At 35.1% G+C, this 27,941-nt stretch overlaps 2 protein-coding genes across 7 annotated transcripts in view; both read left to right on the top strand.

The window, feature by feature from the left end:
• CCDC102B (coiled-coil domain containing 102B) overlaps positions 1-27,941 on the top strand; it is a 139,083-nt gene that overhangs the window by 50,134 nt on the left and 61,008 nt on the right. For all 6 annotated transcript variants that reach the window (XM_035709461.2, XM_049112019.1, XM_025422054.2 and 3 more), the window contains one exon: positions 2,288-2,396. In XM_035709461.2, coding sequence (XP_035565354.1) covers positions 2,288-2,396 — 109 coding nt within the window. The remainder of the gene's footprint in view (positions 1-2,287; positions 2,397-27,941) is intronic.
• Positions 26,020-26,477, top strand: LOC125755387 (60S ribosomal protein L29-like). The gene has a single exon (XM_049112031.1). The coding sequence runs from the start codon at positions 26,028-26,030 to the stop codon at positions 26,364-26,366; it is 339 nt and encodes a 112-aa protein (XP_048967988.1). The 5' UTR covers positions 26,020-26,027; the 3' UTR covers positions 26,367-26,477.

Raw genomic sequence — 27,941 nt, 5'->3', positions numbered from 1 at the left:
ATCATTTGAAAACCTTAAAATTATCCAAATGCCAAATATATAACATATTTTAATGTACAGTGATTTTTTTCATGTTCTGTTTAAGTGTGACACCAAACATTAGTATTTGGCAGTTTGTTCATTATTTCTATACTTAATCTCATTCTTGAAATCCTAACCATAGTCACTAAGATAAAAATAATATCTTGGAAAGTAACTTGGATGTCATTAACTGGCTGGGTCTGCTTATCTATAAGGATTTTGGGCTGAAGTTGTTATCTGGAGCTGTAGACATTCATAGACAGTGTTCATAGGACCTAGACTTTCATATCAAGCCCTTTTGTTTGTTAATTTTAATGTATTTGCTGTTAATAGGAGATTCAAAATTATAGTCTAATAAATGGTGTCGGTGTTTTTGCAACCTGAGTCTTCTGAGGTCAAAACTTAGCTAATGCTCACATTCTCAAAGGTTCATGCAAATATAATTATATAACTTTTTAATAAGCTACTTATCCACTGATTGGATTAAACTAATATATTTATGACCTAATTCTATTTTGAATTATTTTCACAGTATTGCTATGGAAGATTCATATTTCTCATAAATATGTAAACTTCATTCAATTTTGATTCTGGATGCATCTTCTAGGTCTATGAACATGTTTCTAAGAAACTTCTACTGATATTATCACTGAAATAGACCCAAGTGTGTATACTGGTTAATTACAATAAGGTTGTAACTAACAACCACAAAATCTCAGTGGTATACAACAATCAGACTTTATTCAGCTGGAGTCTGTGAGCCAACTAAAGGCTGCTTGATCCAGACGAGGCTCTGCAGGGGAGGCTGGTTATGATCCCTGTCTCTCATACTCCCACTGGGAGCAGTGAGTCCACATTGCTATGTACTTCCCATTGCTGTGGCCAAAATACAAGAAGGTAAAACCAGTTGCATAAACATTTTTGAAGGCTCAGCCACATGGTGCCCACTAGCATTCCATTGATGGTGTCAGGCACATTTTCCATTTTCCAAATCACTGCAAGTGATGATTTCATCATGTCTTTCACCACCAAATAACACATATCACCATTTTTTTTCCAGCTGCTTATGCTTTATCACCATTTTTCCTCTAGCATCCCCCTTTTAAGTATCATTTTCTATATCAGTTATATTTGCTGCAGAAAAAAATACAATAAAACAACCTGAGCGTGCACACACACACACACACACACACACACACCATAAAATTCAGTGGCCTAAAACAATTATTTATTTTGCCCATATGGACAAAAAAGGTGGGCCAGCTGGGTTTGTCTCCATGGTAAGGTTGGGCTCAGATCTGCTTTATGTTTTTATTTGGGGACAGCAATTCCTCGGGGAAACTCTTTTCACAGTGATGGCTGAGACATGAGACAAGAAGCCCAACCACACAGATTCTTTTCAAACATCTGGGTCTGTCATATCTGCTAATATCCTATTGTCAAAACCTAGAAGCAAGGATTGAATAAAGCAACTCTGTCCGTGGAAGTAGAAAAAACACTACATTTTTTAACAGTAATCTGATGCACCACACAGATGAAGATTGGCCATCTGCAAAGGTCAATATATGCTAATTACAACCAGAAGTAAACAATTATTTTCAGTGAATCACTCTGATAGACATATGGGCATACAAAAAAAAATCAATAATTGAAGATATTAAAAGACCAGATTTCAATTCTAATTCTGTCATTTGTTGTAGAAATGGATAAATTAATCCAATTATTTAAAATAAAGATCCAAGTGAAATTTTTTCATTAAAACAAAATTGCAAATATTTTTAAAAAGTATTTTTATATCTCCAGTAAATGATTGATTTCTTAAATTCTTATGTGGACTCCTTAGCATTCTCTTTCATATCAAAGGATGATTTCTTTATTTATATATAGTCACAATATGAAGTTGATAAAAGCCATGTTAAAATTAGAAATATATATATATATCCTCCTAAATAAGGAAACAATATGAATAAGAGAATGAGAGAAAGGCATGAATAATAGAGGAGAAAGCTGGCAGAAACTCAAATATTTTGATACTGGCAAAGGAAAATTAAAAATGCTTAACTTACTCTAATACTAATTAACAGAATAAAAAACTAAACCAAGTTTTACTCATCATTTATAATTTTTTAGCTAGAAAAGTTTTTTTTGTGATTATAATGGTCATATACGAATATAAAGATAAGGAAAATAGGTAATCAAAAATTGAATGTGTTCCTAAAATTATTTTTAAATTGTAAGACTCTTTTGCTCTTAATTCTTTATTTAGAATGCGTTCATCTTTGGAAAAAGAAATAGAACGACTGGAGTCAGCTTTGTCTGTGTGGAAATGGAAGTATGAAGAACTGAAAGAATCAAAGCCAAAAAATCTGAAAGAGGTATGAAGGCATACAATGTAGAGGAAGAAATGAAACTGACAGTTTTCTCTGTTCAGATATGTAACCTCATGGGCAGAAAGCTCTATAAACAAGAGGAAAGGTTAAAAAAATTGAATTTCCTCCATCAGAGGGATATTTTAGCTGACATATCCATGTGAACTTAGTCAAACTCAACTCATAAGAAATCTTGTTCTAAATAATGTATGTTTTTAATGAACGTGACACAATTAACTTTCTATGTCAGGCTCATGTGAGGGGACTGCTAAAGAGTCATTATATCCTAGCACTTATAATAAACAATTTTACTTTACTCGTTTAGGTAGCAGTCTGAAAATATCAATATATCTCAAGTGCACCTAAGTTCTTTTAATATTGACTGTATGGCTATTCAGGATCAGCTACTTGCCTTTATACTTTCCCTTTGCATTTTCATCAATAAAATGCTGTCACGAACCTTTCCCATTTCAATGATTTATTAATATTCATTGTTTAAACAATATTAATTGTACGTTTTGTGTGCACCAAAGCATTGTTCCAGGTAAGCATGTGGGATAGAATAATGAGCAAAGAAAAGAAAAATCCTAACAAAATAATAAGCCAAAAGCTTCAAATGAGTCAACATTTAGTTGGGGTGTATATATATGTATGTGTATTTATATGTGTATTACATTAATTATATACTATATGTTATACATTATATCTGTACATATACACACACACAGACACACACACATGCCTACAGATCATATGTACCTTGACCAGCTGTCTAAAGAAGGTAAGTAATCAGTTATGTAACTGTGCTTTAATCAAAAACACTATTACGTCCATTTAAAAAAAAATTGGTAAGTAATACATCTCTTTGTTTATGAAATCCACATTAATGATGCTTCAGGTTTGTTTCCAGCAGGTGGTAAAGTTTAGAGTCATTAACTTTTTAAAAAATATTTTATTTATTTATTCATGAGAGACACAGAAAGAGAGGCAGAGACACAGGCAGAGGGAGAAGCAGGCTCCCTGATGAGGGAAGGGGGCCTGATGTGGGACTCGATTCCAGGACCCCAAGATCACCACTTGGGCCAAAAGCAGATGCTCAGCCACTGAGCCACCCAGGTGCCCTAGAGTCATTAACTTAAGTTTGCTGAAATCCCATGAGGAACCTTGTTTGAAGCATATGCCTGACTTCTGAGTCATATGCAAGCATTCTGATGTCGAGTGTCGTAATTATCATGCACTGGTTCAGAAATAGTCAGATGTTAACACATTGGACCACTGAGATTTAAAAGGAGGGAGAGCTTTTCCTAATATTTTAGAGCAAATATTTCCTGCTTAAAAATCATTTATTAACAAAAGGCAATTTCAGCGAGAGCTACAGACTGTTTGAGAATATTTCTCAATGAGGGGTAAGTTAAATAATTAAGGCTTTGCTACATAAAGTTTACCTCTTCTTTATATGTTCATGTTAGATTGTCAGAGTTGTTTTGTTTCTAGCTCAAACTTTAGGTTTATATATATATATATATATATATATATATATATGATATATATGTATATATATATAATCATATATAATATGTACATCACATATATAAATCATATATATAATATACACACACACAATGTATGTGTGTGTACACATACACATACATTTATATATGGATCCTAGTATTTATATTCCCAGGTACCTAACTGAACATGATGTCTCTGAGTCTGACCTAAGACAGTAAATTAATGTTATACAGGGAAAATAGTTCACAACACAAAAATATTATGTTTAGAGTTTCTATGTATTTGCCCTTATAATATAGTGGTCTCTAAATTTGATTGAGAAAGATAATATTGAAGGTAGAATGGGTTTTAAATGGAATTTTAAAAGAAATGTGCAGTTACTATCTCTTGCCACTAGTGGACAGTGCAGACCTGATAAAGTTCGTTTTTTAAGGCTTTTTTTTCAAGTAATTTAACATTTGTATAGTAACTGGTTTGGAAAAAAGTCGTAATGTTGAGTTGGTTTACAAAGGCATATGTATATTTTAAGATGTTTAATGTTTTATATTCAAAGATGATATTTTGGACGTTAAGTCGGAACATGTCTACTTTAACAAAGCTTTATAGATGAGAAAAGATAAAACCAATGTAGCATTTTACAGTGTAAAATGGGTCTACAATTTGAAACCCATACAGAAATATGTATTAGTACAAATCTGATCCTTTTACTAGATAAAATTATAGGGTGTTTGGAACAGGAAAACCTCAACATTGTTGTGAGATTTGTTCAACTATTTAAACTTTGAGTGCAAGTTTCAGTTCAGTGAACTACAAATTTGAACACTGAGTGGAAGTGACAATGAATAAAAAAAGTTTACTGTAGATGATGGAAAGTTAATTTTATAGAAATAAAGAAAAAACATTGAATTATTTATATGAGATTATTTTTTAATAGCTCTCTCCACTCCCTAGAAATGGAATTTGTGATATTCTTTAAAGCTTTTTTGAAGAGATGTGGTATGAACATATGTTTAAATTATCTTATAAAATATTGTGGAATATTTGAAAGTATTTAAAAACTGAATAAACAAAAACACTGTCATATGCAATTTTTGTATGTACTTTGTCTAATTGCTTTATAATAGATTAGAACAAGAAGAATTTTTTGGTACATTTAGAAATGGGATTGTAGAGTATAAGTGTAAAATATTGAAAGTTTCTATTCAGTTGATTGACAATCCGGAAACATGTCATGATGCAGCCTTTGGAGCTTCATATGAATTCTCTCTTCTTACTCCATTCTTCAAAAATTATGATAAATGACCTTCACTTTCACTGTAGCTCTTCATCTATAAAAAAATTTTGAACACAAGTGTAATTCTGTTTTAGATGCCTGAAACTGTTACAAGCAAATACATGCCTGGCTAGGAACTGGTGATAGAAAGATTGGCAATTTTTGGAGTTGGAAACAGATGTGCTTAATAGACCAAGGTTTTTAAAAATGTATTTGAAAATCTGGCATCTGTAGAGAGAAATCATTCTTAAATCACTGACATTTAGAGAAGAGTAAATATAAGAATGCAATTGTAAAATCTAATAAGTATTTAAAATGCAACCAAGACAATGAGTGGTAGAGATGATTATGTTCCAAATGCTACTCCCATGCTGAATTTAATACTTATTCAGCTTTTCCTTTGCACATCTGTAAGTATTGATTTGGAATTACATCATGAATTCCAATTTTTTTAAATGGTCATTTTCATGAAATCTTATCATTTAGAGAATCAAATATTCATGGAAGTAATATTGATTACAAATAATTATGCTACTTTTGCTTTAACAATAAATGACTGATTCTCTCCTTAATGAAAGATATCTTACCATATGTGTAGAATACTGCTAACATTTTAAAACTGGTCTCAAACTGAAAAATTAAATGTAACTTTAAAAATGTAATCTGTCTTTGAAAATTTTGTGCTTTCACCAGTATATTCTATAGGATTTTATCAAGGAATTTGATAAACAATGATAATAACAATGTTTCCAGTAGTTTATAATTTACAATGTTGTTTTATAAAGATTTATATTAAATACTGATAGAGATAGGCTTTGTGGGACTGTATATGACACTAAGAGCTGCCATTAAAGTATAATCTCAAATATCTCAAAACACCTTTCTGATTTGAGGGTAATAGAAGGTTAGAATTAGCATTATATGTAGCTAAAATTCTACACTTTTATTTTTTTTCAGAAATAAGATTTTTTTTCTTTCTTTATTTTTTACTGAAGTTTCATCAAAGATACCTTCACTTTTTAAAAGATTATGTCAGCTGACACAGGTTGCTTCCCTCTCTTGGCAATTGTAAATAACGCAATAGATGCAAGGGTGTATATACCTTTGTGGATTAGTATTTCATTTTTTTGGGTAAATACCATCAGTGTAATTGTTGTATACACAGTATTTTTATCTTTAATTTTTTGGGGAACCTCCGTACTTTTTTCCACAGTGGCTGTACCAAATTACATTCCTTGGTGCACGAAGGTTCCTTTTTCTCCACATCCTTGCCAACACTTGTTTTTTATTTTAGCCATTCTGACAGGTGTGAGGTGATAACTCATTGTGGTTTTGATTTGCATTTCCCGGATAATGAGTGGTATTGAGCCTCATTTCCTGTGTCTTTTGGCCATCTGTATGTCTTCTTTGTAGAAATATCTGTTCATGTCTTCTGACCATTTTTAATTGGATTATTCGTTTTTGGGTGTTGACTTGTATGAGTTCTTTATTTTTGATAGTAACGCTTTCTCAGATATGTCATTCACAAATATCTTCTCCCTTTCAATAGGTTGTCTTTTAGTTTTGTTGACTATTTCCTTTGCTGTGCAGAAACTTTTTTTTTACTGTGATATAGTCCCAATAGTTTATTTTTGCTTTTCTTTCCTTGCCATTATGGGAACTGTTCTGCATACATAAGGAAAGGGTCCTCGAAGATACTTACTTGAAATAGGTGTATGGTGAAGTGTTAGTACAGCTGCGAGTGCAAAACTTTTTCAAAAACTGTCATTTTGCTATTTTGTGGCTTAAATTACTCCATAGAAATGATAAAAATTCTTAATGTCTTCTCAGTTCTAACCCTAAATGGTAGCTCCTACCACTACGTTCCCTCTCTGTTGCTTTCCTCATCATAACCTTCAGATCTCCTACTTTGCCCCCTCCTGTCGTCTCTTATCCATCACTGTTGACTTTTTATTTTTCCATCCAGCAACTAGCGTGATATTTTTAAAAACATAAATTGGATCATATTACACCCTTGCTTCAAATTCTTCAGTGAATTCCCTTGTACTTAAAGTATGCGTCCCTCCAAGTAATCGGAAGTCTAAGGAAATCTGAATCCACCTGGTTAAACCACCAGATGTTGACAATTCAAAGGATGTCTTCTGATAATGATACCACTCTTTTCAACCCTAGCTGCTTTAACAAGCAGTGTCCCGAATTTCAGCAGGTAGGACCCAATGAATGATTATTTTTGACTCACATATACTCCCTTTGGAGGGTAGCCTTCTCCTTCTATACAGTGACTCTCTGTCCCCTGGGCTCTCAGAGGTCATGCAACTGAATACTCTGCATCCAAGCAAGATTAGAAAAAAGAGAATGGGAATCATATGGAGATGCTTTGTGCTCTAGGCTTGGGTCTGGTGTACCTTATAACCCACAGGCAAGTACTCATTTGCATAGTGATACCTAATTGTAAGGAATGTTAGGAAATGTCTTCAAGCTATATACTTAAAAAAAAAAAAAGACAAAGTGAATTTTGTAACCATCAAACCAGTTCCTAATGCAGGAAACAATATATTACATAATTAGTAACATTTACTGATTAATATGTTATCTTATTGATAAATATAAATATATATGTATACACACACATATAGTTAAAGACTTATTTATTTGAGAAAGAGAGAGAGTGCATGTGAGACAGAACACAAGTGGGAGGAAGGGTAGGGGGAGAGGGAGAAGCAGATTGCCCACTGAGTAGGGAGCCCAAGAGACATGGAGCTCCATTCCAGGACTGTGGAATCAGGACCTGAGCCAAAGGCAGATGCTTACCCAACTGAGCTATCTAGGTGCTCCTATTAATAAATATATTAATTAATGTATTACCTTCATTATTACTGATAAGACTTATATTTAAGGGAAAGTGAGCTTCCTAATCCTAAAATCCATATTAAAGAGCTTGACTTACATCCCCACAAATGGGCTAAACAGGTTGAGACCTGTTTTTCATGTGAGTCCCTTTCACTTTTCATCTTTTGTGTTTGAGAAAGATTATGCAAGGTGTGCTTCTTGCAGATCTCTTTTACCCTAAAAATGGGAGGGAAGGAGTAGAGCTCTAGGTGCCTGATTTCTCATTTAAACTCACCAGTGAGATAACTCCTCCTCCTCCTCCTTCTCCTGGGAAAGAAGAAGTAACAGATGGAGGGACACCTGAATTTGTAGGCAAATAGTTGACCATCCAGAGGAATGCATACTTTAAGTAGAGAGAAAAAAGCTCCCCTCCCTTTACTATTTACTGTCATCTACATGATTTCACTTCTTCTTCTCCTTCTCCCTCTTCCTCTCTTCTTCTTCTTCTTCTTCTTCCTCTTCTTCTTCTTCTTCTTCTTCTTCTTCTTCCTCTTCTTCTTCTTTTTCTTCTTCTTCTTCTTCTTATCAACTGATGATACTTGTTCCTGTGCCAGGTGGAGTGATTGCTCCTGACTACCAGGGGAATTTGGATTGGTGCTACACCATGGAACTGAGGAAGAGTATATCAGGAGTGTAGGAAATCCCTTAAGGAGTCAGCATTACCATGTTCTGTGATTACGGTTGATGGAAAACTGTAACAATTCAATGCAGGCAGGATTAATAAAGGCCCTGTGCCTTTGGGAATGAAGGTTTGGGTCATCCCATCAGGTAAAGAACCATGACCATCTAGGTGCTTGCTGAAGACAAAGGGAATACAGAATGAATGGTTGAAGAAAGTAGCTACAACCAGATGACCAGTTATAGAAATGAAGTCATCAGTAGTTTTTCCTTATTTTGCTATGAATATGTCTTTCTCCCTATTCTTCTGTCTGCCAGCAGCAGAAACCAACACTGTGCCCTATCTCTTTATATATTTGTTTTCTTTCCTCTCTGATTCCCTATCATTAACATAAGATGTATTACTTTTATATCAGTATTTAAGAATTATTAATTTTATTTCAGAGTTTAAATTATGGGATATCAGAAGAGTAAACATTACTCAGGGACTTCCCTTCCTCTTTTGGAGAAGGGATTAGTGCATTTTCAGTTCTATACAGAGATGTATCATGTTAGATGGATTGTTTTGGTCTTTATGTGAAGATTAAGTGTAGTTTTAAGAGATACATATGGATGCTGTGTTGATGAAGGTCAGATTTGTGATGGTTAATTCTTTTTCTTTAAGATTTTATTTATTAAAAAAAATTTTATTTATTTATTCATGGGGGGGGTTGGGGACACAAGCAGAGGGAGAAGCAGGCTCCATGCAGGGAGCCTGACGTGGGACTCCATCCTGAGACTCCAGGATCATGCCCTGGGCTGAAGGCAGGCGCTACCTGCTGAGCCACCCAGGTGTCCCATGTGATGATTAATTCTATGTGTCAACTCAACTGGGCTAAGGGGTGCTCAGATCTCTGGTAAATATTTCTGGTGTGTCTTTGAGAATGTCTTTGGGGGACACCTGGGTGGCTTAGTTGGTTAAGCATCTACCTTCAGTTCAGGTCATGGTCCCAGGGTCCTGAGATCGAGCCCTGCATTGGGACCCTGCTCAGTGGGTGTGTAGGGGGGTTTGCTTCTCCCTTGCCCTCTGAGCCTCCTCCCTGCTTATATTCTCTCTCTCTCTCTCTCAAATAAATAAATAAAATCTTTAAAAAGAGAGTGTGTGTATATTTGGCAGAGATTAACAGTTGAATGGTATACTGAGTAAAGAAGATCTTCCTCCCCAATGCAGGCAGGCCAATCTGCTGAGGGTTTGAATAGAACATAAAGGCAGAGGAAGGGGTAAAATTGCTTCTTGCTTGAACTGGGACATTCATTTCCTCCTGTCCCAAACAGCCAACACTGGGCTTTCAGACTTGGACTGGGAATTATACCTTTGGCTCCCAATTCTCAAGTCTTTGGGCTTGGACTAGAATTTACTCCACTGACTCCTGGTTCTCCAGCATGCAGACTGCAGATCCTGGGACCTCTTGGCCTCCATAACCACATGAGCCAATTCCTATAATAAACCTCTCTCTCTCTCATCTATATATGTGCACGTGTGTATACATTCATATTTGTATTTATATTTCCTTTTTCTTTTTCTTTGGACAATCTTCACTAGTACCTTTTGCTCCATGCTATTTTCTCTGTCTAGAACAGTCACACAAAATGCTTTCACCTCCTACTGGCCAGTCACTTCTTGCCATTAACTTCAGTTTATATATCACTTTATAAAAAGGAAAGATTTCAGTATAAAAATGCTTCCTTCACTATATTCCTTCAAAGAAATGTGCAAGATTTTAAAAGGCTTTGTCAAAATGTGTAGTTATTTTTATGTTTGTTTACTATATGCCTTTCCCTGTGAACTGTCAGCTTCATTATAATATATATCACATCTGCCTTATTCATCTCCCTCTAGCCAGTGATGAATAAATGGTGTTATAATTTGTGGTGATCAGCTTGTTTTGTCTCTAGCTCTATATGCCTATGCCCTGAATGATCACTGTTGTTATCGGGTAAGGAGGGTAGTGGAAATCCTAGACTTCTCTTGTTAGCCTGATGAGGCTACTGCTCTGCATCCCTGAGGATTTTAGAATTTCCAGAGTGCTGGAGTGAACCTTCACCCCTAACATCCTACCCATCATGAAAATCTGTTCAATTTGTTCTTTGCAAGACATAAATTAGCTTATCAGGCCAAAGAGTGAGGCTGATAAAATACCGTATTAGAATTCTGTAAATGTTTAAGAACAGTGAAGCATATGGGACACCAGTTTGCTGATATAAGTGCCTTCAAGACCCTTTTAAACAAACCTAATTAAAAATAATATAAGCACTAAATTACATAAGTCAGAATTAATTGAACTACTAGTGGATAATTTATAGACATTGCCAAGGTAACACCCAGAACACTGTGATGAGTTACTTAACTCGAAGGCTATTATAAGAATTGTGAAAGAAAATTAGGTTATTCAGAACCCACTTTGCTTGTGGATATAAAGATGTAGATAGGTATAGATATACTGACAGTTAAATATAAAAAGAAAAAGGTTGAAATCAGATGTTTCAACATCATTTAAGTAAGCAAAACTATTTTAAAAATTAAAACATAACACAAAGGAATTAGTTGATATCAAATTATAGAAATTACTAGTTTGAGACTAATAATAAAAGTAGGTCAAAAAGAAAAAGAAACAACTAAGTTCTCTTAGTTACATAATGGCTGCACAGAGTGGGGACAGTTGGTCTATGAAACATCTTTATTTTCTATGCCAGTTGACAGGACATTTTCCAGAAATGTATGACTCATAAATCTAAAGATTCTTGTTTTACCTCTTCCTATAAGATAGCTCTATACAAGGATATTCAGTTAAGACCATTCTAGAGATGAGAATGCTCCTTTTACTAAAGAACATTAATATTCTTACCCTTAAGAGCAGTTCATGTTGCAAAGAAGATTGAACAGAGACACCTGCCATCTTTCCTCTTCCCTACATGTATGCCCATTTCACCCCTACCATGTACTGACATCAAACGTATTTGATTATATACAACTGAATGAAAAAACCTGATCTAAAACAAGAGTATATGGTATACCATTTTAAATATGGGGGTGCTCAATCAGTTAAACGTCTGCCTTCATCTGAGGTTATGATCCCAGGACCCTGGGATCAAGCCCCACATCAGGCTCCCTGCTCAGTGGGGAAGCTGCTTCTCTCTCTCCCTCTGCTGCTCCCCCTGTTTGTGTGTCCTCTGTTTCTCTCTCTCTTTGTCAAATAAATAAAGTCTTTACAAAAATAAAAAATAAAAAATCTGTATGATATAAAATATTGGAATGATGAATTTTAAATTGCCCAATTCTTTTCATATGCATTACATATCATTTTTAAATTTAGAAACATACTTTAAAATTTTTTTCAAATATATAATTTAAGGGTAAGGATTCTAGAGTTAGGAGTTTATGATTTGGGGGGTTTGGAAGATGCATTTTTCTTGGAATTCCAAGTAGTTCTAATAAAATTTTTTGGTTTATTGGTGCATAACTGATATGCAAAAAAATATATTTAATGTATACGTTTTGATGAGTCTGGACATATGCATGTCTGTGATATCATTAGCACAACCAAAGTACTAAACATATCCATCACCTCCTAAAATTATCTTGTATTCTTCGTGTGTATGTGTGTGTCTGTCCATGTGTGTGCCTGTGTATGTCTGTGTTGTGGTAAGAACACTTAATATGATATATATCCTGTTAATGTATTTTAAAGTGCATGATACCATATTAACTGTAAGTACTATACTGCATATCAGATCTCTAGAACTTATTCATCTCATGTAACAGAAACTTGATACCCCTTTAAAAAACAATGCCTTTTTTCCCTCTCCATCTTAACCCCTGACAACTACCATTTTATTATTTGTTTGTATGAGTTTGACCATTTTAGATACCTCATATAAGAGGAATCATGCAATATCTGTCTTTCTGTCACTGACTTATTTCCCTTACCCTGGTTTCCTGTAGGTTCATCTCTGTTGTAGCAAATGGCAGGATTTCCTTCCTTTTAAGGCTAGATGATATTACACCACATGTATATTCCACATTTTCTTTATCAATTCATTTGTAAATATATCTTTGTAAATACATATCTTGGCTATTGTAAATAATGCTGCACTGAACATGAGAATGCAAATATCTCTTAGAGATTCTGATTTCAGTTATTTTGGATATTTTCCCATAAGTAGGATTGCTGGATCACATGATAATATTTTTAATTTTTTGAGGGATCTTTATGCTGTTCTCCATAGTAGAGATTGCCCATATACCTCCTGCCCCCACACATACTAGCTTCCCACCATCAACATCACTTACAAGAATGGTACACTTTTTATCAAGGATGAACATTCATTGACATATGATATTCACCCAAAGTTCATCATTTACCTTAGGGTTCATTCGTGGTGTTGTACATTTATGTGGGTTCAGACAAATGTATAATAATGTATATCGATCATTATGGTATCAGAGTATTTTTACTGTCACTGTCCTAAAAATCTGTGCTCTGTCTGCTTATCCTTCCTTGCTCCCTTAATCCTTGACAACCACTGATCTTTTTAAGTCTTCATAGATTTACCTTTTCCAGAATGTATATAGTTGGAATTATACATTATATAATCTTTTCAGTTTGGCTTCTTCTACCTAGTAATATGCAATTAAGTTTCCTCCATGTCTTTTCACACCCTGATAGCTCATTTCTCTTTAGTGCTGAATAATATTCCATTGTCTGGATGCATCAAAGTTTGTTTATCCGTCAACTTGCCAAAGGACATCTTTGGTTGCAAGTTTTAGCAGTTACGAATAAGTCTGCTATGAGCATCTGTGTGTAGGTTTTTGTGTGGTTTTCAGTTTCTTTTCATTTAATCATTACCTCTGCTGAAATGAGTTCTTGACTTAGATTATTTCATAGATCACTGGCCACCCTCTAGATAGCAGCATCTGAAGGAGGCACAGGCAGGATTGTGTCCAGGGTAGCAGCTCAGAGCATGGCGAGTTACGTGGAAGGAACTCAGGTTGGCTGCTCTGATAAGAAGGGACTGTGCATGTGGTGGAGACTCAGAGCATCACTGACTCCTCTGCAGGGCTGTAGTGCATTCTAATTAGTATCAGTAGTTTTAACGAGAGTTAAGAAATCATAGAGACAGAAGGCTCTGTTAGCTGGTATTTTTACAGGGATCATATGGGAGGACTGAAGAAGCACAGATGACAAACTGGAACAGAGAGTACTCTTTGGGATGCACTTTAGAATGCGCAGTTGTCACATGAGGCAATTTTCCTTTGTAACATAGTTCTGAAATTGTGATAAAAAACAGTGAAAAATGTAATTATATATTCACATTAAAACTTCTTCTAATGTAAGTGAAATGAAGTGCCAGTGGAATCTCATGAGGGTTCTCCCATCTAGAATCTGAATCTTATAAAAAAATATAAATAATCATTTAATACTGAATGAATCATTTAGTAATGAATTAGCAGAATCCATGAAGAGGAATTTTTAAATGCAAATAGATACATATAGATAATATCTGTATCTATATCTATCTATCTCCAGGTCACTCTTTGGACATTTTGATCTAATTAGATAGGAGTGCTTATCATGTATCTGTATTTTTAGAAGCTCATCATTCTGATAAATACCCAAAATTGAGATCTGCTTCTGTAAAACAACAGATCTCAGGGCAGGATTGGGGGGGACCATTAAGATCCTCAAAACCAATTGTGATCATTCATTTTATGTTGCAGATTAACTTCACTCAGCCAGTGAGTCCCCTGATATTTAGTCAGACATTATTCTGGGTGTGTCTGTGAGGATGTTTTTGGATGACATTAACATTTGAATCAGTAGCTGATTGCTCTTCCTAATGTGAGTGGGTCTTATCTAATCAGCCGAAGGCCTGAATAGAACAAAAAGGCTGACCCTCCTGCTAGGAAGAGGGAACTCCACCTGCCTGACTGTCTTCCAACTGGGACATCAGGTTTTTTTCTTACTTTTAGACTTGAACTGAAACATCAGCCCTTCCCGGGTCTCAAGCCTCTTGGACTCAGACTCTACCTTACCACGGGCTTATCACGGGCTCTTCTGGTTCTCAGGTCTTTAATTTAACTAGAACTTTCACCACTGGCTCTCCTTGGTTTCTTCAGCATGCCAACTGCAGTATTGGGAATTGTCAGCCTCCATAAATCGTGTGAGCCAATTCCTCATGATAAGTATCTTTAAGGAAAATTAAAATTTAAAAATATTTGGAGGGATCCCTGGGTGGCGCAGCGGTTTAGTGCATGCCTTTGGCCCTGGGCACGATCCTGGAGGCCCGGGATCGAGTCCCACGTCGGGCTCCCGGTGCTGGAGCCTGCTTCTCCCTCTGCCTATGTCTCTGCCTCTCTCTCTCTCTCTCTTTGTGACTGTCATAAATAAATAAAAATTAAAAATAAATAAATAAATAAAAAATAAATAAATAAAAAATAAAAATATTTGGAAAGATTATAATGTATATAAGATAAAATAAGAATGATATATATCTTCTATTTGTCTGTTTCTCTGAAGAACCCTGACTAATGCACCAACCTTATTAAAAAACCCATAGGTTACCCAGATCTACTTGCTGAAGTCCTGGTTTCTTCCCATCTAATGATTTGTTCCTTTTTGGCCAGCTGTATTATTGGCACTGAAAGAGTTACATGTGTTCCTAGTTAGCAACATAAATTGTGAAATGGAATGTATACTTTATTTTACTTATTTTTCATATTGACTGGTAGATTAACTTGAAAGTAATTTCTTTATGTATTATGGAAAAAAAAACTGTGTTAAAAGAAAGACACTTGTTACTTGGTGATTTAGCGTTTTGAACCACACTACTTTCTGTTCTACAAAGGAGAAGGAGCATGGTTCCTCCTCTGCAAAGGCCACTGTACAAACAAGATGAAGTTTCAGCTCCATGCCCCTGACATGGACCCTTCTAGGACCTTGGCATCCTAGCAAGTTGTAAATATGATCATATATTTTTGTGTAATTTTCAAAAATAAGATAATTAAGACATACTTGTTTAAATCTCTGTATCTGTCCACTCTGAATTTGCCCCTAACATGCTTATCCTCTTCTATGTTGGACATAAAGTAGCTGTGGAAATATTTGGGGTCTTACCAAGTTGAAATTGAACTGAAGTTACATACAGTATGCATATAGAGAGACATATTTTTAGACGTGTTTGTTATATGTTCCTAGTCATTATGGAAGTTCTTTCCTCTCAGAAACAAACTTGATACTTTTAAATGAAAATCATATAAAAGAGGGGCACCTGGGTAATTCAGTGGTCGAGCATCTGCCTTTGGCTCAGTTCATGGTCCTGGGGTCCTGGGATCGAGTCCCACTTCATGCTCCCTGCGGAGAGCCTGCTTCTCCCTCTGCCTGTGTCTCTGCCTCTCTCTGTGTCTCTCATGAATAAGTAAGTAAAAGCTTTAGATTACAAAAAAGAAAATCATATAAAAGATATTCCTAGGATACCAATATTTGTGGGGTACAAGTTTCAAAAAAGGAATATTCCAAAAAGCAGCTAGGCTTGTGTGTTATCCTGTGAGCTTATTTATCTAAGTTCAATTCACAAAAACCTGACCAACTATTCTGGCAGAAAGACAAACCTCTTTATTAAAAATGACATTACACAGTCACTGTCATAATAAAAGCTAATGAAATGTATATAGTCAAAATTCTGGGGAAAATTTTTAGTTTTATTTAATAGTTGTTACTAGACCTTTATATTATTTATCAGGATTTTGTGATATATTATGGTATTTGTCAGATATTCCAAAATCTGTAATGTTGTTTCCTAATTCTAAATAAATATTTACTTTCATTCCTAATTTTGCTTTGTCCCCAATTGTAAAAAAAAATAATCAGCTTCTGTAAAACTTGAATTTCCTCATGTTCCTTTGCTTTCCCTTAACTCAACCTCCCAAACTCCAGGAGATGGCTTTCTTCTGCATAGTGTGATTCCTGGTGTTCACTCTGTTATTTTAGCACTTATTACAAGTGCCTGCTTGCTTTTTATTTCTTCACCTAGACAATACTCATCTTCCACTACCTGAATCTGACTCAGTGAGAAGTGCTTAATGAGGATGGGGTAAATGTTTTAGGGCAAGGGAAGGAGAGTTGCTGGAGGTTTCTAACTCCTTGCTTTTGGCCTATTTTCCATTGTTCTGGCTTTTTCCACCGCCCCCCCCCCCCCCAACCACCACTACATAGATGACTTTTGCTGATTCTACATATTGCATTGTTTACATAAAAAGACACCAAATCCCAAAGAAGAAAAGTGTATTGTCAGCTATTTGGTCATGGGAAAGATTTGCACAGGTCAGGCTCTTATCTCCAAAGATTTCAAAAATGCCATATGTTAGGGGAGAGGAGAAATGCATTAACAAACTTAAATTAGTGAAAAATTATATAAGATGGAATGTTTCCAAGAGTGACTTATGTACATAAAAAGTAAACAGCATTGTATGCATTTTAGACTTAAATCCTAGGTTTAATTCAATTTTAATATTGATGGAGAATGAGTTTGGGAAGTATCAAATTCACTTTGAACCACCATCTCAGTGTTAAATAATGAAAGAGACAGAGAAATGAGTGAGTAGGCTTTTTAATTTTTCCTCAGATAGGGATGCCATGAGACAAATTAAGAGGTGAAAACTTATTTTGTGCTTCAGGTCATTTCATTAGGAATGCTCCTAACAGATGCTCTTTGAGATTTAAAATTAAAGTAGAAGGCATAATTGCTATAATTCTTTCGACGAAGTAATCTTTGCTCTTTACATATTTTAACAGCTTTATTGAGATATAATTCACATACTGTACAACTCGTCCATTTAAAGAGCACAGTTCAGTAGCAGTGTATTTACAGAGTTGTACAACCATCACCACAATCAACATTAAAACATTTCATCAGTCCAAAAAGAAACGTCATACCCATTAGAATTGCCCTCCAACCACCATAGCTTTAAGTGATCACTAATCCAATTGAATAGATTTGCCGATTCTGGACATTTCATATAAATGGAATTTTGACTGGATTCTCCACTTTATGTTGTTTTTTGAATACAGTTTCTGTAATCTGCTATCTCAGCCACTCTTCCTGCCATAACTCAATAAAGACATAAACATTATGCTGATATTTTTTATGGAAGCCTCATTTAGAAAAAAAATATTAAGAGGTGTAATTTTCTATTCCCTACAACAAAAATATTAATATTTAGCTGTTTTGTTCATGCCTGAAGCAAGAGATAAACATTTTAAAGTATTTTCCATAAATGAACACTTAGGTTTTGACAGATGTATAGGCTACTAGTTCATGTTTAATAGAAAAGGACTAAATCAGAAAGCAAAAAACAATTTTTTCAATTTCTAAGGCTTTACAGAAACGTAAGACCTTCTTTCACTATAACCAAACTTGGCACTAATTTTTTAGTTGGCGAAGTTAAAACACATACTTTAACAGCAAGAAAATATATTCAAACATGAGTATTTGGTTTTTCTTAGTTTCTTACTGTAGTAATTATGCGTTACTTCAGGCAATATTTAATTAAGAATTAAGCCATGCTAATCCTTTTAAAGTTTTTCTTAAAAAAAAATCCATTTACCTAAAAGTAAAAATCTAAAATACTTTTCCCCCAAGAACTTTGATGTTCTATAATTTCTTGTTTTTGTTTTGTTCTGTTTTTGGGCGTTAAGGATTCAGCTTACTCATTTTCTCTCTTGCATGACCTCTCTCTCTCTCTCTCATGTATGTGTGTGTGTGAAGTTAAAGAACAATATTCTGTGAAGTTTCAAGGCCTTATAATCAATACCTAGAGTGGTATCACATTAAAAAAATATATCTTGAAGATGCTTCTGTTTGTGGAGACAGAGACTCAATATTGCTAAGATATCAGTTCTCAGTTCAGTCCATAGATTCAGTGCAATCCCAGTCAAATTTCCAGTAAGTTATGTTGTAGATTTTGACAAACTGATTCTAAACTTTATTTGGAGAGGCAGCCAATATGATATTGAAGGACAGGACTAAGGTAGAGAGCTGACATTACCTGACTTCAAGACATACTATAAAGCTACAGAAATCAAGAGATGTGGTATTAGCAAAAGAACAGATCAGTGGAAAAAGATAGAGAACCTAGAAATAGGTCCATATAAATATAGTCAACTCATTTTTGACAAAGGTGTAGAGGTAATACAGTGGATAAAAGATAGTCTTTTCAACAAGTTGTGCTGAAACAATTGGACGATCATGTGCAAAAATACCCAAAGACACAGATTTTATACCTTTCACAAAATTTAACTCAGAATAGATCATGGACCTAAATGTAAAACTTATAATCAAACTCCTAGAATCTTCTAGGAGAAAACCCTAGATGGTCTTGGCTATGGCGATGTCACCTTTAGACACAACAACAAAAGCACAATCTATGAGTGAAATGATTGGTAAGTTGGATTCAGTAAAATAAAAAACTTCTCTCTACAAAGACAATGTGAAGAGAATGAGGAGACAAGCCACAGACTACGAGAGACTGTCTCCAAAGGACACATCTGAGAAATGACTGTATATCCAAAATATACAAAAACTCTTAAAACTCAACAGTAAGATCATAAGCAACCTGATTTAAAAATAGGCCAAGAACTTAGACACCTCACTAAAGAAGATATATGGATGGCAAGTAAACACATGGACAGATGCTCCACATCCTATATCATGAGGAAAATGAAAATTAAAACAACAGTGAGATACCACTGCATACCTATGAGAATGGCCAAAATCCAGAACACTGACAACACCAAATGATGCCAAGGATATGGAGCAAGAGGACTCTCATTCATTGCTGGTAGGAAAGCAGAATAGTGCAGCCACTGTGGAAGACAGCAGGGGGACTCTCGTTAGCAATACTGTACTGTATACTTAAAAGTTGCCATAAGAGTAGAGCTTTAATATTTTCACAACAATAACAGCAAAGTGATGATTGTACGAGGTGAAGGATGTTTTTACTTACTCATTGTAGTAAATGTTTCACAATGTATGAGGGTCAAATCATCATCACATTGGACCCTTTAAACTTTACACAGTGTGTATGTCAATTGTGTCTAAACAAGCTGAATTTTTTTTTAAAGACCTTCAGGGTTGTCTGGGTGGCATAGTTGATTAAGTATCTAACTCTTGGTTTAGTCTCAGGTTGTGATCTCAGGGTCCTGAGATCAAGTCTTGCATGGGGCTAATGTTCAGTGTGGAGTCTGCTTAAGTTTGTCTCTTCCTCTCCCTCTGCCCACCCTCCCCCATTCTCTCTGTTTGTCTCTCTAAAATAAATAAATAAATCTTAAAAACAAGACCTTTAAAGCACATTAGGCAATTATAAATGATGGGGGAGAGAAAACTTTTTCTTCATTACTGACTTTGAGCAATTTGATTTTGATATGTGTTGATATGAACTATATCTTTGTGCCTGAGTTTGTGGAATTTCTTGAATCTGTGTATCTATGCTCTTTAATTAAATTTGGAACATTTTTTATCATTATTTTTTAAAGTACTTATCCCCAACCGTTTCTTAGAGACTCCAATTACAAGTACATCAGGACACTTGAAGTTGTCCTGGAGCTTGTAATTAGCACCCATTGTAGTCCCATTGTGGTGAGATAATGGAAATATGCCAGAGGGGTCTGAGAGAGGAAGTTTGGTTAGTGGGCTATATCCAGCACTTTGATCATTGCTTTGTTTGCAGATGGTCTTCTCTAGGACTAGGTTATCAGTGTTTGCTAAATAGCACAACAGAAGTTAGGCTTCTGCCCTCCCATAGACTGGGCAAAAGAATGCTATTTTCCTCACCATTACATTTCAAAGAAATGGTTTCCAGCTCCTAAAGCCATGCCTGGGTTATAAAGCTGGCAAAAGGCTGGGAGAAGATTTATACCCCAGAGAGATAGAGAAAGAATTTACAATTACAGGGCATTGTTTTCAAAAGAAACACTAAAAAAATGAAAAGTAAAGAGCCTGTAGTCACAAATAAACCTGCCTAAAGTTTAATCAAGCTCAGGGGAACATTAAGGCCCTCTTGGTCATTTTTAATTCTATCATTTTTATTATTTCTGAGCAAGTTTCAATTGATTGATCTTGCTCCTCATTGTGGGTCATGTGTTCCTATTTGTTTGCATGACATGTGATTTTTTATTGGACTCCTGTCGTTAGGAATTTTACATCGTTGAGTAGGTGCTGAATGTTTTCATATTTAAAAAAAATATTTGGGACGCCTGGGTGGCTCAGCGGTTAAAGCATCTGCCTTTGGCCCAGGGTGTGATCCTGGAGACCCGGGATCAAGTCCCACATTGGGTTCCCTGCGTGGAGCCTGCTTCTCCCTCTGCCAGTGTCTCTGCCTCTCTCTGTGTCTCTCATGAATAAATAAATAAAATCTTTAAAAAATAATAATAAAATAAAAAAATAAAAAATAAAAAAATATTCTTGGGACACCTGGGTAACTCAACGATTGAGTTTGTCTTCAGCTCAGGGCATGGTCCCAGAGTTCCGGGATTGAGTCCCACATCAGCTCCCCTTGAGGAGCCTGTTTCTCCTTCTGCTTATGTCTCTGCCTCTCTCTCTGTGTGTCTCTCATGAATAAATAATTAAATAAATCTTTTAAAAAATTAAATAAATATTCTTAAGCTTTGTTCTGTGACCTGGTTCCATTACTTGGAGAGATTTTTTTTTTTTTTTTTTTGTCTTGAAGCTTTTAAGCCTGGTTAGGCGAGACCACAGCAGCTTTTAGTCTACAGTTATTTTTTCTACTGAATCCAGAGGCAAAACCATTCTGATTTCTTCACCTAATGCACTGTGAATTGTGAGGTTTTTCTCTGTCAGATGGGAATAGGAATTACTATTACTGGCCTTATTTCAGTCATAGGGATTGTTTCTTTTAATCCTTTTAGGAGTAAATTTCCTCAAAATTATGCTCTGGTCACCACCCTGGTGAGCGCTCTGTAGAGCTCTAGGGTTCTCCCTCTGCTCAGGAATTTCTGGAACTCTTGACCACCTCAGCCTACTTCATTCTCAGCTTCACCTCAACTCAGGGAGACCACCTTGCTTTTCCTTCATATTCTATGAAGTGAAAATTCACTCCAAGCAGTAAATAACAGTTTAGGGCTATTTTTCTTAGTTTTCCATTTCTCAGGAATTGCCTGATAATCAGGATTTTTACAACAGTTGTTTGCTCTATTTTTCTTGCTATTTTCATGGTTTCCGGTTGGCAGATTTGGCTTCTATTACTCCATCCTATCCACAGTCACTATTGTTTTGACCATATATTAGAAATATGGCTTTCCATCCTGTTTCCCTTACATATGCCATTTGAAAAAAAAGCAGTTAGTTTTTATTTAGAACATGTTTTTCATATATTTTGTGAATGTTTTGGTTAGTCATGATAACTTGTTTTAAAATAATACTCTTTGTATTAAATATATTTTATTCCTTTTTAGATTAAAAAATATGAGTCATTACCTTCTTTTAGATAACATTTTATTTTTTACATAATTTCCAAGCTGTTAACCATTCCTCCTTTTGTTAATTTATCAAGAGATATGTAATTTCAGTCTCTCACATTCACATAATATTCATGCTGAAAATTTATGTAAAATAAAATCTAGCTTATCCTACTAAGCAGAGTAATTTGAGGCCTAAAGGTCTGATTGTCCAAGGTGAGAGAAGAGCTTTAGCAGAATCATATCTAGAACACATCCTTCCTGATGTTTTCCTAGTATGCTTTGGATCACTCTGCTGTACTCTTTTATAAAAATGCTAGAAAGTTTATTGGGAGTCTGTGACTAAGAAATACAATTTTTGTTGTCATTGTCATGATTTAACACCTGAGATTGTTAGAAATGGATAAATCAAAAGTTAAGAGGGAAAAAAGCACTAGTTCTAGATTCAACATGGAATAAAGGAAAGTTATTGATTTCTCTGTTCATCGATCATTATACAAAATAACTTCTTTCTATTGGTAAAACACGTTTGTAGAAACATCTGTTGACAAATATCCACACAAACAACTGCACCTCATTGTATTCTCTTAATCGATGTTTTATCTAAAATATATACTAGTTAACTTCTTGATGAAATACAAATTAAATTTCTTAGATGAACATTCTCTGCAAATCATGATTAATCCTCTATTGACCACTTTGATACTCTTTTATAACCTTGTGGATAAATCTGTTAAGAATAATAAATTATTCTTTGGGATTCTAACTGGCTTTCCCCTGGCCTTTGAGTGGCTCTGTGGACAGAAGTCAGCTATCAATAAAAAGTATAACCTTGGATTATTGAAGCAAGTACTGGGCTTGCATTTTATGCATTTGGAAGAGCCAGAAAGTATTATAGATTGTTGGTACTTTCCAATAGGCACAACAGAGATGTGTTATTTTTCATACTCTTGATTTATAATCTTAGGACATTTAACTCTTGAATAGACTACCATTTGTTTCCATCTGCACCCCCACAACCACATATAGAAGAAAAACATCACCTCCTATAACATGTAAATTACATGGTTTCTTTTTTTTTAAAGATTTTATTTATTTATTTATTTATTTATTTATTTATTATTATTATTTTTTAAGGTTTTATTTATTTATTTAAGAGAGAGAGAGGGAAAAGGAGAGCACAGAGGGAGAGCAAAAGGGAGAAGCAGACTCCTCACTGGGCAGATAGCCCAATTTGGAGCTCAATTCCCAAGACTCTGAGATCATGACCTGAGCCGAAGGCAGATGCTTAACTGACTGAGCCACCCAGGTGCTGCTAATAAATGGTTTCTATCTGAAACTTTAATATCCTTTTCATACTTGTAAAAATCCCCCCCCCAAGCTGCATATTAATCTTCCTTTTAATAAAGCATTATTGTGATGTGAGGACCTGTATGGGGACAGCCCGGTTGCGCCTGCTGGCCCCCAAGCAGGTGCTGTGATGAAATGCTTGTAAAAGAGTTGGAGCCCCCTGCGGCTCTAGACCTGACGTGGGTGTGTATAAACTTACTGTAACAGCCCTGAACAGTAAGTGTCTTTATAAAGTTTCTGGAACTGAATTACTAACAGAACAAAGCCTGTAGATTAATAGATTCTATACTTTAAGATAAGCCAGAGTTGGGCGACTTTCCAAGTATGCTCATCTACATGGATAAGAGATAGATTTACAGGCAGGGAGTCTGTTATATTTAAGCTTTTTACTATAGAAAATCTCAACTATATGCAAAAGCAGATATAATACTATCATGAATCTAATTTTTCCATCATCTATATTTAATAATGATTGTCTTTGGCCAGTCATTTTTACCCATACCATCCATCCACATTATAACTTTGTATTATTATATCTGGACCTGTTTCTGTATGTATCTCAAAACATAAGGACTTTTGTTAAAAATAGCAATACTATTTTGAAACCTAAAAGATTCCCAATAATTTGCTAATATCAAATATTTGGTATTCAAATTTCTAGTTTTCTAATAAATATCTTTTATTTTCATAGTTTACTTATTTGAATAAAAAATCAAATAAAGTGTAGGCATTTTAATTAAATGCTTTTTCTAAGTTCATTTTAATATGTAGGTTTTTTTCCTTTAGGCAACTTTTTCCCTTTTTTCCTTATTATAGTTTGTTTATTTTTTCTAAAAACAGGTTATTTATCCTTTAGGGTTCTATTCTGGATATTATAGATTGCATTTATATATTTAATGCTTAATATATTACTTCATCTTCTAAATTTCCTATTAACTGTTAGTTGGATCAAGAGGTACGACTTGACTCAGTTTCAAGACTCTCTCCTAGATAATGTGTTCTTCCATTAGAAAGCATATTGTATGTGCTTCTTTGTAGTGCTGATAGACTGATGCTCATTGCATTAATTAGGAGTTGCAGAATTGTGATTTCTAATTATATTATTTCTGCTTAAGTTATCATTTGGAACATTTAAATAGAACTTCCTCTCTGGGGCATCTGGCTGGCTCAGTTGGTAGAGTATGCAACTCTTGATCGTGGGGTTGTGAGTTCAAGCCCCACATGGGGTGTGGAGATTACTTAAATATTCAAAAAATAATATATATGTTTTAAAAACTTCCTCTTATACAATATTTGCTCATTTAGACATAGTTGGGATACAAGATAGATTATTTTCCCTTTCCTTACCAATTTACAAAATAATGAGTTGGATTACTAGCATTCCCAAGTATTAATCAAATTAGTTTTTTAAAGCATTATATAAATTCATGAATTTAAACTTATTGCTGTTTTTTATAATAACTATACTTAATCATCCTTAAATGATATTCAAAGCTACTATATTTAGAGAGGAAAATCTTTTTAATATTGGCAACTTAGAACATTTGATGCAATCCTAGTAATCTTTTATAGTTTCCTTACTCTATGGTATGACAAGATATATACTAAATGGTATGACTTGTCTTCAAAGAGTCCTAAATTCTCATAAGAGGAAATATCTTAAGACCACAATCTGTGCATGGATGAATACATTGCTGCAGTGATGGTCACTATTTAAGGTCATTTTTGTGGAAAGAAATGGAAAACTTATAAATATGTTAAATCCTTGTCACTCTGCTCTGTCACAGTTTCTGATATCCTTTTTAGTATTTTATCTTGAATATTTTTGGAGTTTTAGCATATTATTTCTTTTCACCTTATCACTTAAGACATTACCTATTGAATTTACTTGTTTTTATGTTCCTTGTAGTTTATTCTGAAATGCTTTTTCTTTTATTTCTAATTCTTTCCTAGTACTATGATATTTCTGAGTTTTTCTAATTCTTGGTTTTGTTGCTCTTTCGTATTATATATAATTTTATTATTTTTGTTTAGGTCAGTGAAAAAAATGACTCTTGTTTTCTTTTTCTCTCATGGGCATGTATTTCTAAAATGTTCTCATCTATAGCATATTTTCATTGTCTGTAAGAACATTACTCTGTTCTTCATTCTTTTGTCCTTATAATAGCATTCCACATGATTCAACTACGATCCTTTTGTGTTAGTCATTCTTATGTAGATTTAGGGCTTTTGTACCTTTTTTTAAAAAAAAGACTTTATCTGTTTGACAGAGGGAGAGAATATAGGCACAGGGAGCAGTAAGCTCCCTCTGGGAGAAGGAGAGGCAGGCCTCCCACTGCACAGAGGCTTGCTTGGGGCTTTATCCCAAGACCTGGGGATTATGATCTCAGCCAAAACCAGACGCTTAACTGACTGAGCCACCAAGTTGCCCTTAGGATATTTTTTTACTTATAATATATAAGAGTGGACCAGGGCCTGAAGAAGATGCAGGCCAACAATGCCAAGGCCATGACTGCGCGTGCTGAGGCTATCAAGGCCCTTGTCAAGCCCAAGGAGGTTAAGCCCAAGATCCCAAAGGGCGGCAGCTGCAAGCTCAATCGACTTGCCTACATCGCTCACCCCAAGCTCGGGAAATGTGCTCGTGCCCGCATTGCCAAAGGTCTCAGGCTCTGCTGGCCAAAGGCCAAGGCCAAGGCTCAAACCAAGGCCCAGGCTGCAGCTGCAACCCCGGCTCTGACTCTGGCTCCTGCTTCTACTCCTGCTTCTACTCCTGCAGCGCAGGCTCCCAAAGGTGCCCAGGCCCCCACAAAGGCTCCAGTGTAGAGGCTTCTGCCTGCCAGTGTGAGGACGGAAGGGCTGGTATGACCCCTGGGCTTCTGTCTGCATGGGCCTGGTGTCCTCCTGTGCTATTTGTACAAATAAACCTGCGGCAGGTTTTTTTTTTTTTCCATTCCTAGTATAACACAATCTAAAAAAGCAAAATAGGAATAAAAACAAATTACCTAAACATAAAAAGGCTATATGTTACAATTTAACAAAAACACCTCCATAACAGATGTTTCCTAAAAAGGTGAAACACTAAAACTGTTTCAATTGTAATTAAGAATTTTCCAATGATGTCTGCTTTTACAGTTGTTTATCATTGTCTTAGAGGTTCTACTGAATGTAATAAGACAATGAAGTGTTTGTATGTCTAGAAAACTTAAGAATCCCTAGTTTTAAAAAATGTGTATGTGTGTATGTATATATAAAATCAATAGGAAAAATTGCCAAGGTAACTGGATAAAAAAATAAGTCTAGAAGTGATCCATTTCTGTTTTGAAAATGAGCACCCAGAAATGGAAATCCAAGTACTCCTCTTCTCAATAGCAGCAAATGACCTAGGAAATCATTGAACAAGTATGGGACTTGTATCCTTTTTAGAGATTCTGAAATAGAAACATGCAACACATCAAATTCATGTATTTATTACAGTGCCACTTAGAATTTCCAACGCAGTGGGTTTTTCCTTTTACTTTTTGAACTGAATAATTGTGAAGAGTAAATGCATAATACTTGAGAAGAGCTCAGACAAATACAGAAAAAAACCACTGATCACAATGTGCTGAGAAAGTCTTTGGATCAAATCAATGCGGTATTGACACAGGATAACATAAGTAGTTCAGTGGAACAGAATAGAGAATCCAATGCTATGTTTAAGTAGGAGAGTGTAAGATATAATAAGATGAGTAGTTCCTACTGTTGAGAAAAGAATACATTATTTAATGGGTGGTACTGCCATAACCTTTGTTCATTTTCCTTTGGGTTGTTAATTTTTCATTGCCATAACCATGGCAATGGTCCTTTCCAAAACCCCTGACTCTGTTCTCTGATTTATCTGGATCTCTCTGCCTTTATTGTCTTGTTCCTTTCATATGGATTCTATTCTCAGCATTTCCCACTTTAATGCAGTGTGTTGTTGTTTTTTTAAAGATTTTATTTATTTATTTATTTATTTATTTATTTATTTATTTATTTATTTATGAGCAAGAGAGACACAGCAGGAGGGGCAGAGAGAGAGGGAGAGGGAGAATCTCAAACAGGATCCACGCTGAGCATGGAATGCAACATAGGGCTTGATCCTATGATCCTGAAACCATGGCCTGAGCCAAAATCAAGAGTTGAATCAAGAGTTAACTGACTGAACCACCCTAGTGCCTGTAGGATATAATTTTAAAGGAAGTTTTGTCTGTTTTTGCTTTTGTTTTTGAGAGTATACAGTATATAGACTGTTGCACTTCTTTGGATTTCACTGTGGGCCTCTTATGCTCACTTACCAGTTAGAAAGTATAAAATTCCCTTAGTTTCATCTGCTGGGTTCACATTGACCAAACACACTTTCAGGGATGTGTGCTGTCA

The sequence above is a fragment of the Canis lupus genome, chromosome 1 (genome assembly GCF_003254725.2).
Source record: "Canis lupus dingo isolate Sandy chromosome 1, ASM325472v2, whole genome shotgun sequence".
NCBI lineage: Eukaryota > Metazoa > Chordata > Mammalia > Carnivora > Canidae > Canis > Canis lupus.
This window is presented reverse-complemented; position numbering and strand designations above follow the sequence as displayed.

Bases quoted from the DNA above. Each gene is read 5' to 3' on its own strand.
- LOC125755387 (XM_049112031.1), top strand. From the start codon at position 26,028: ATGCAGGCCAACAATGCCAAGGCCATGACTGCGCGTGCTGAGGCTATC.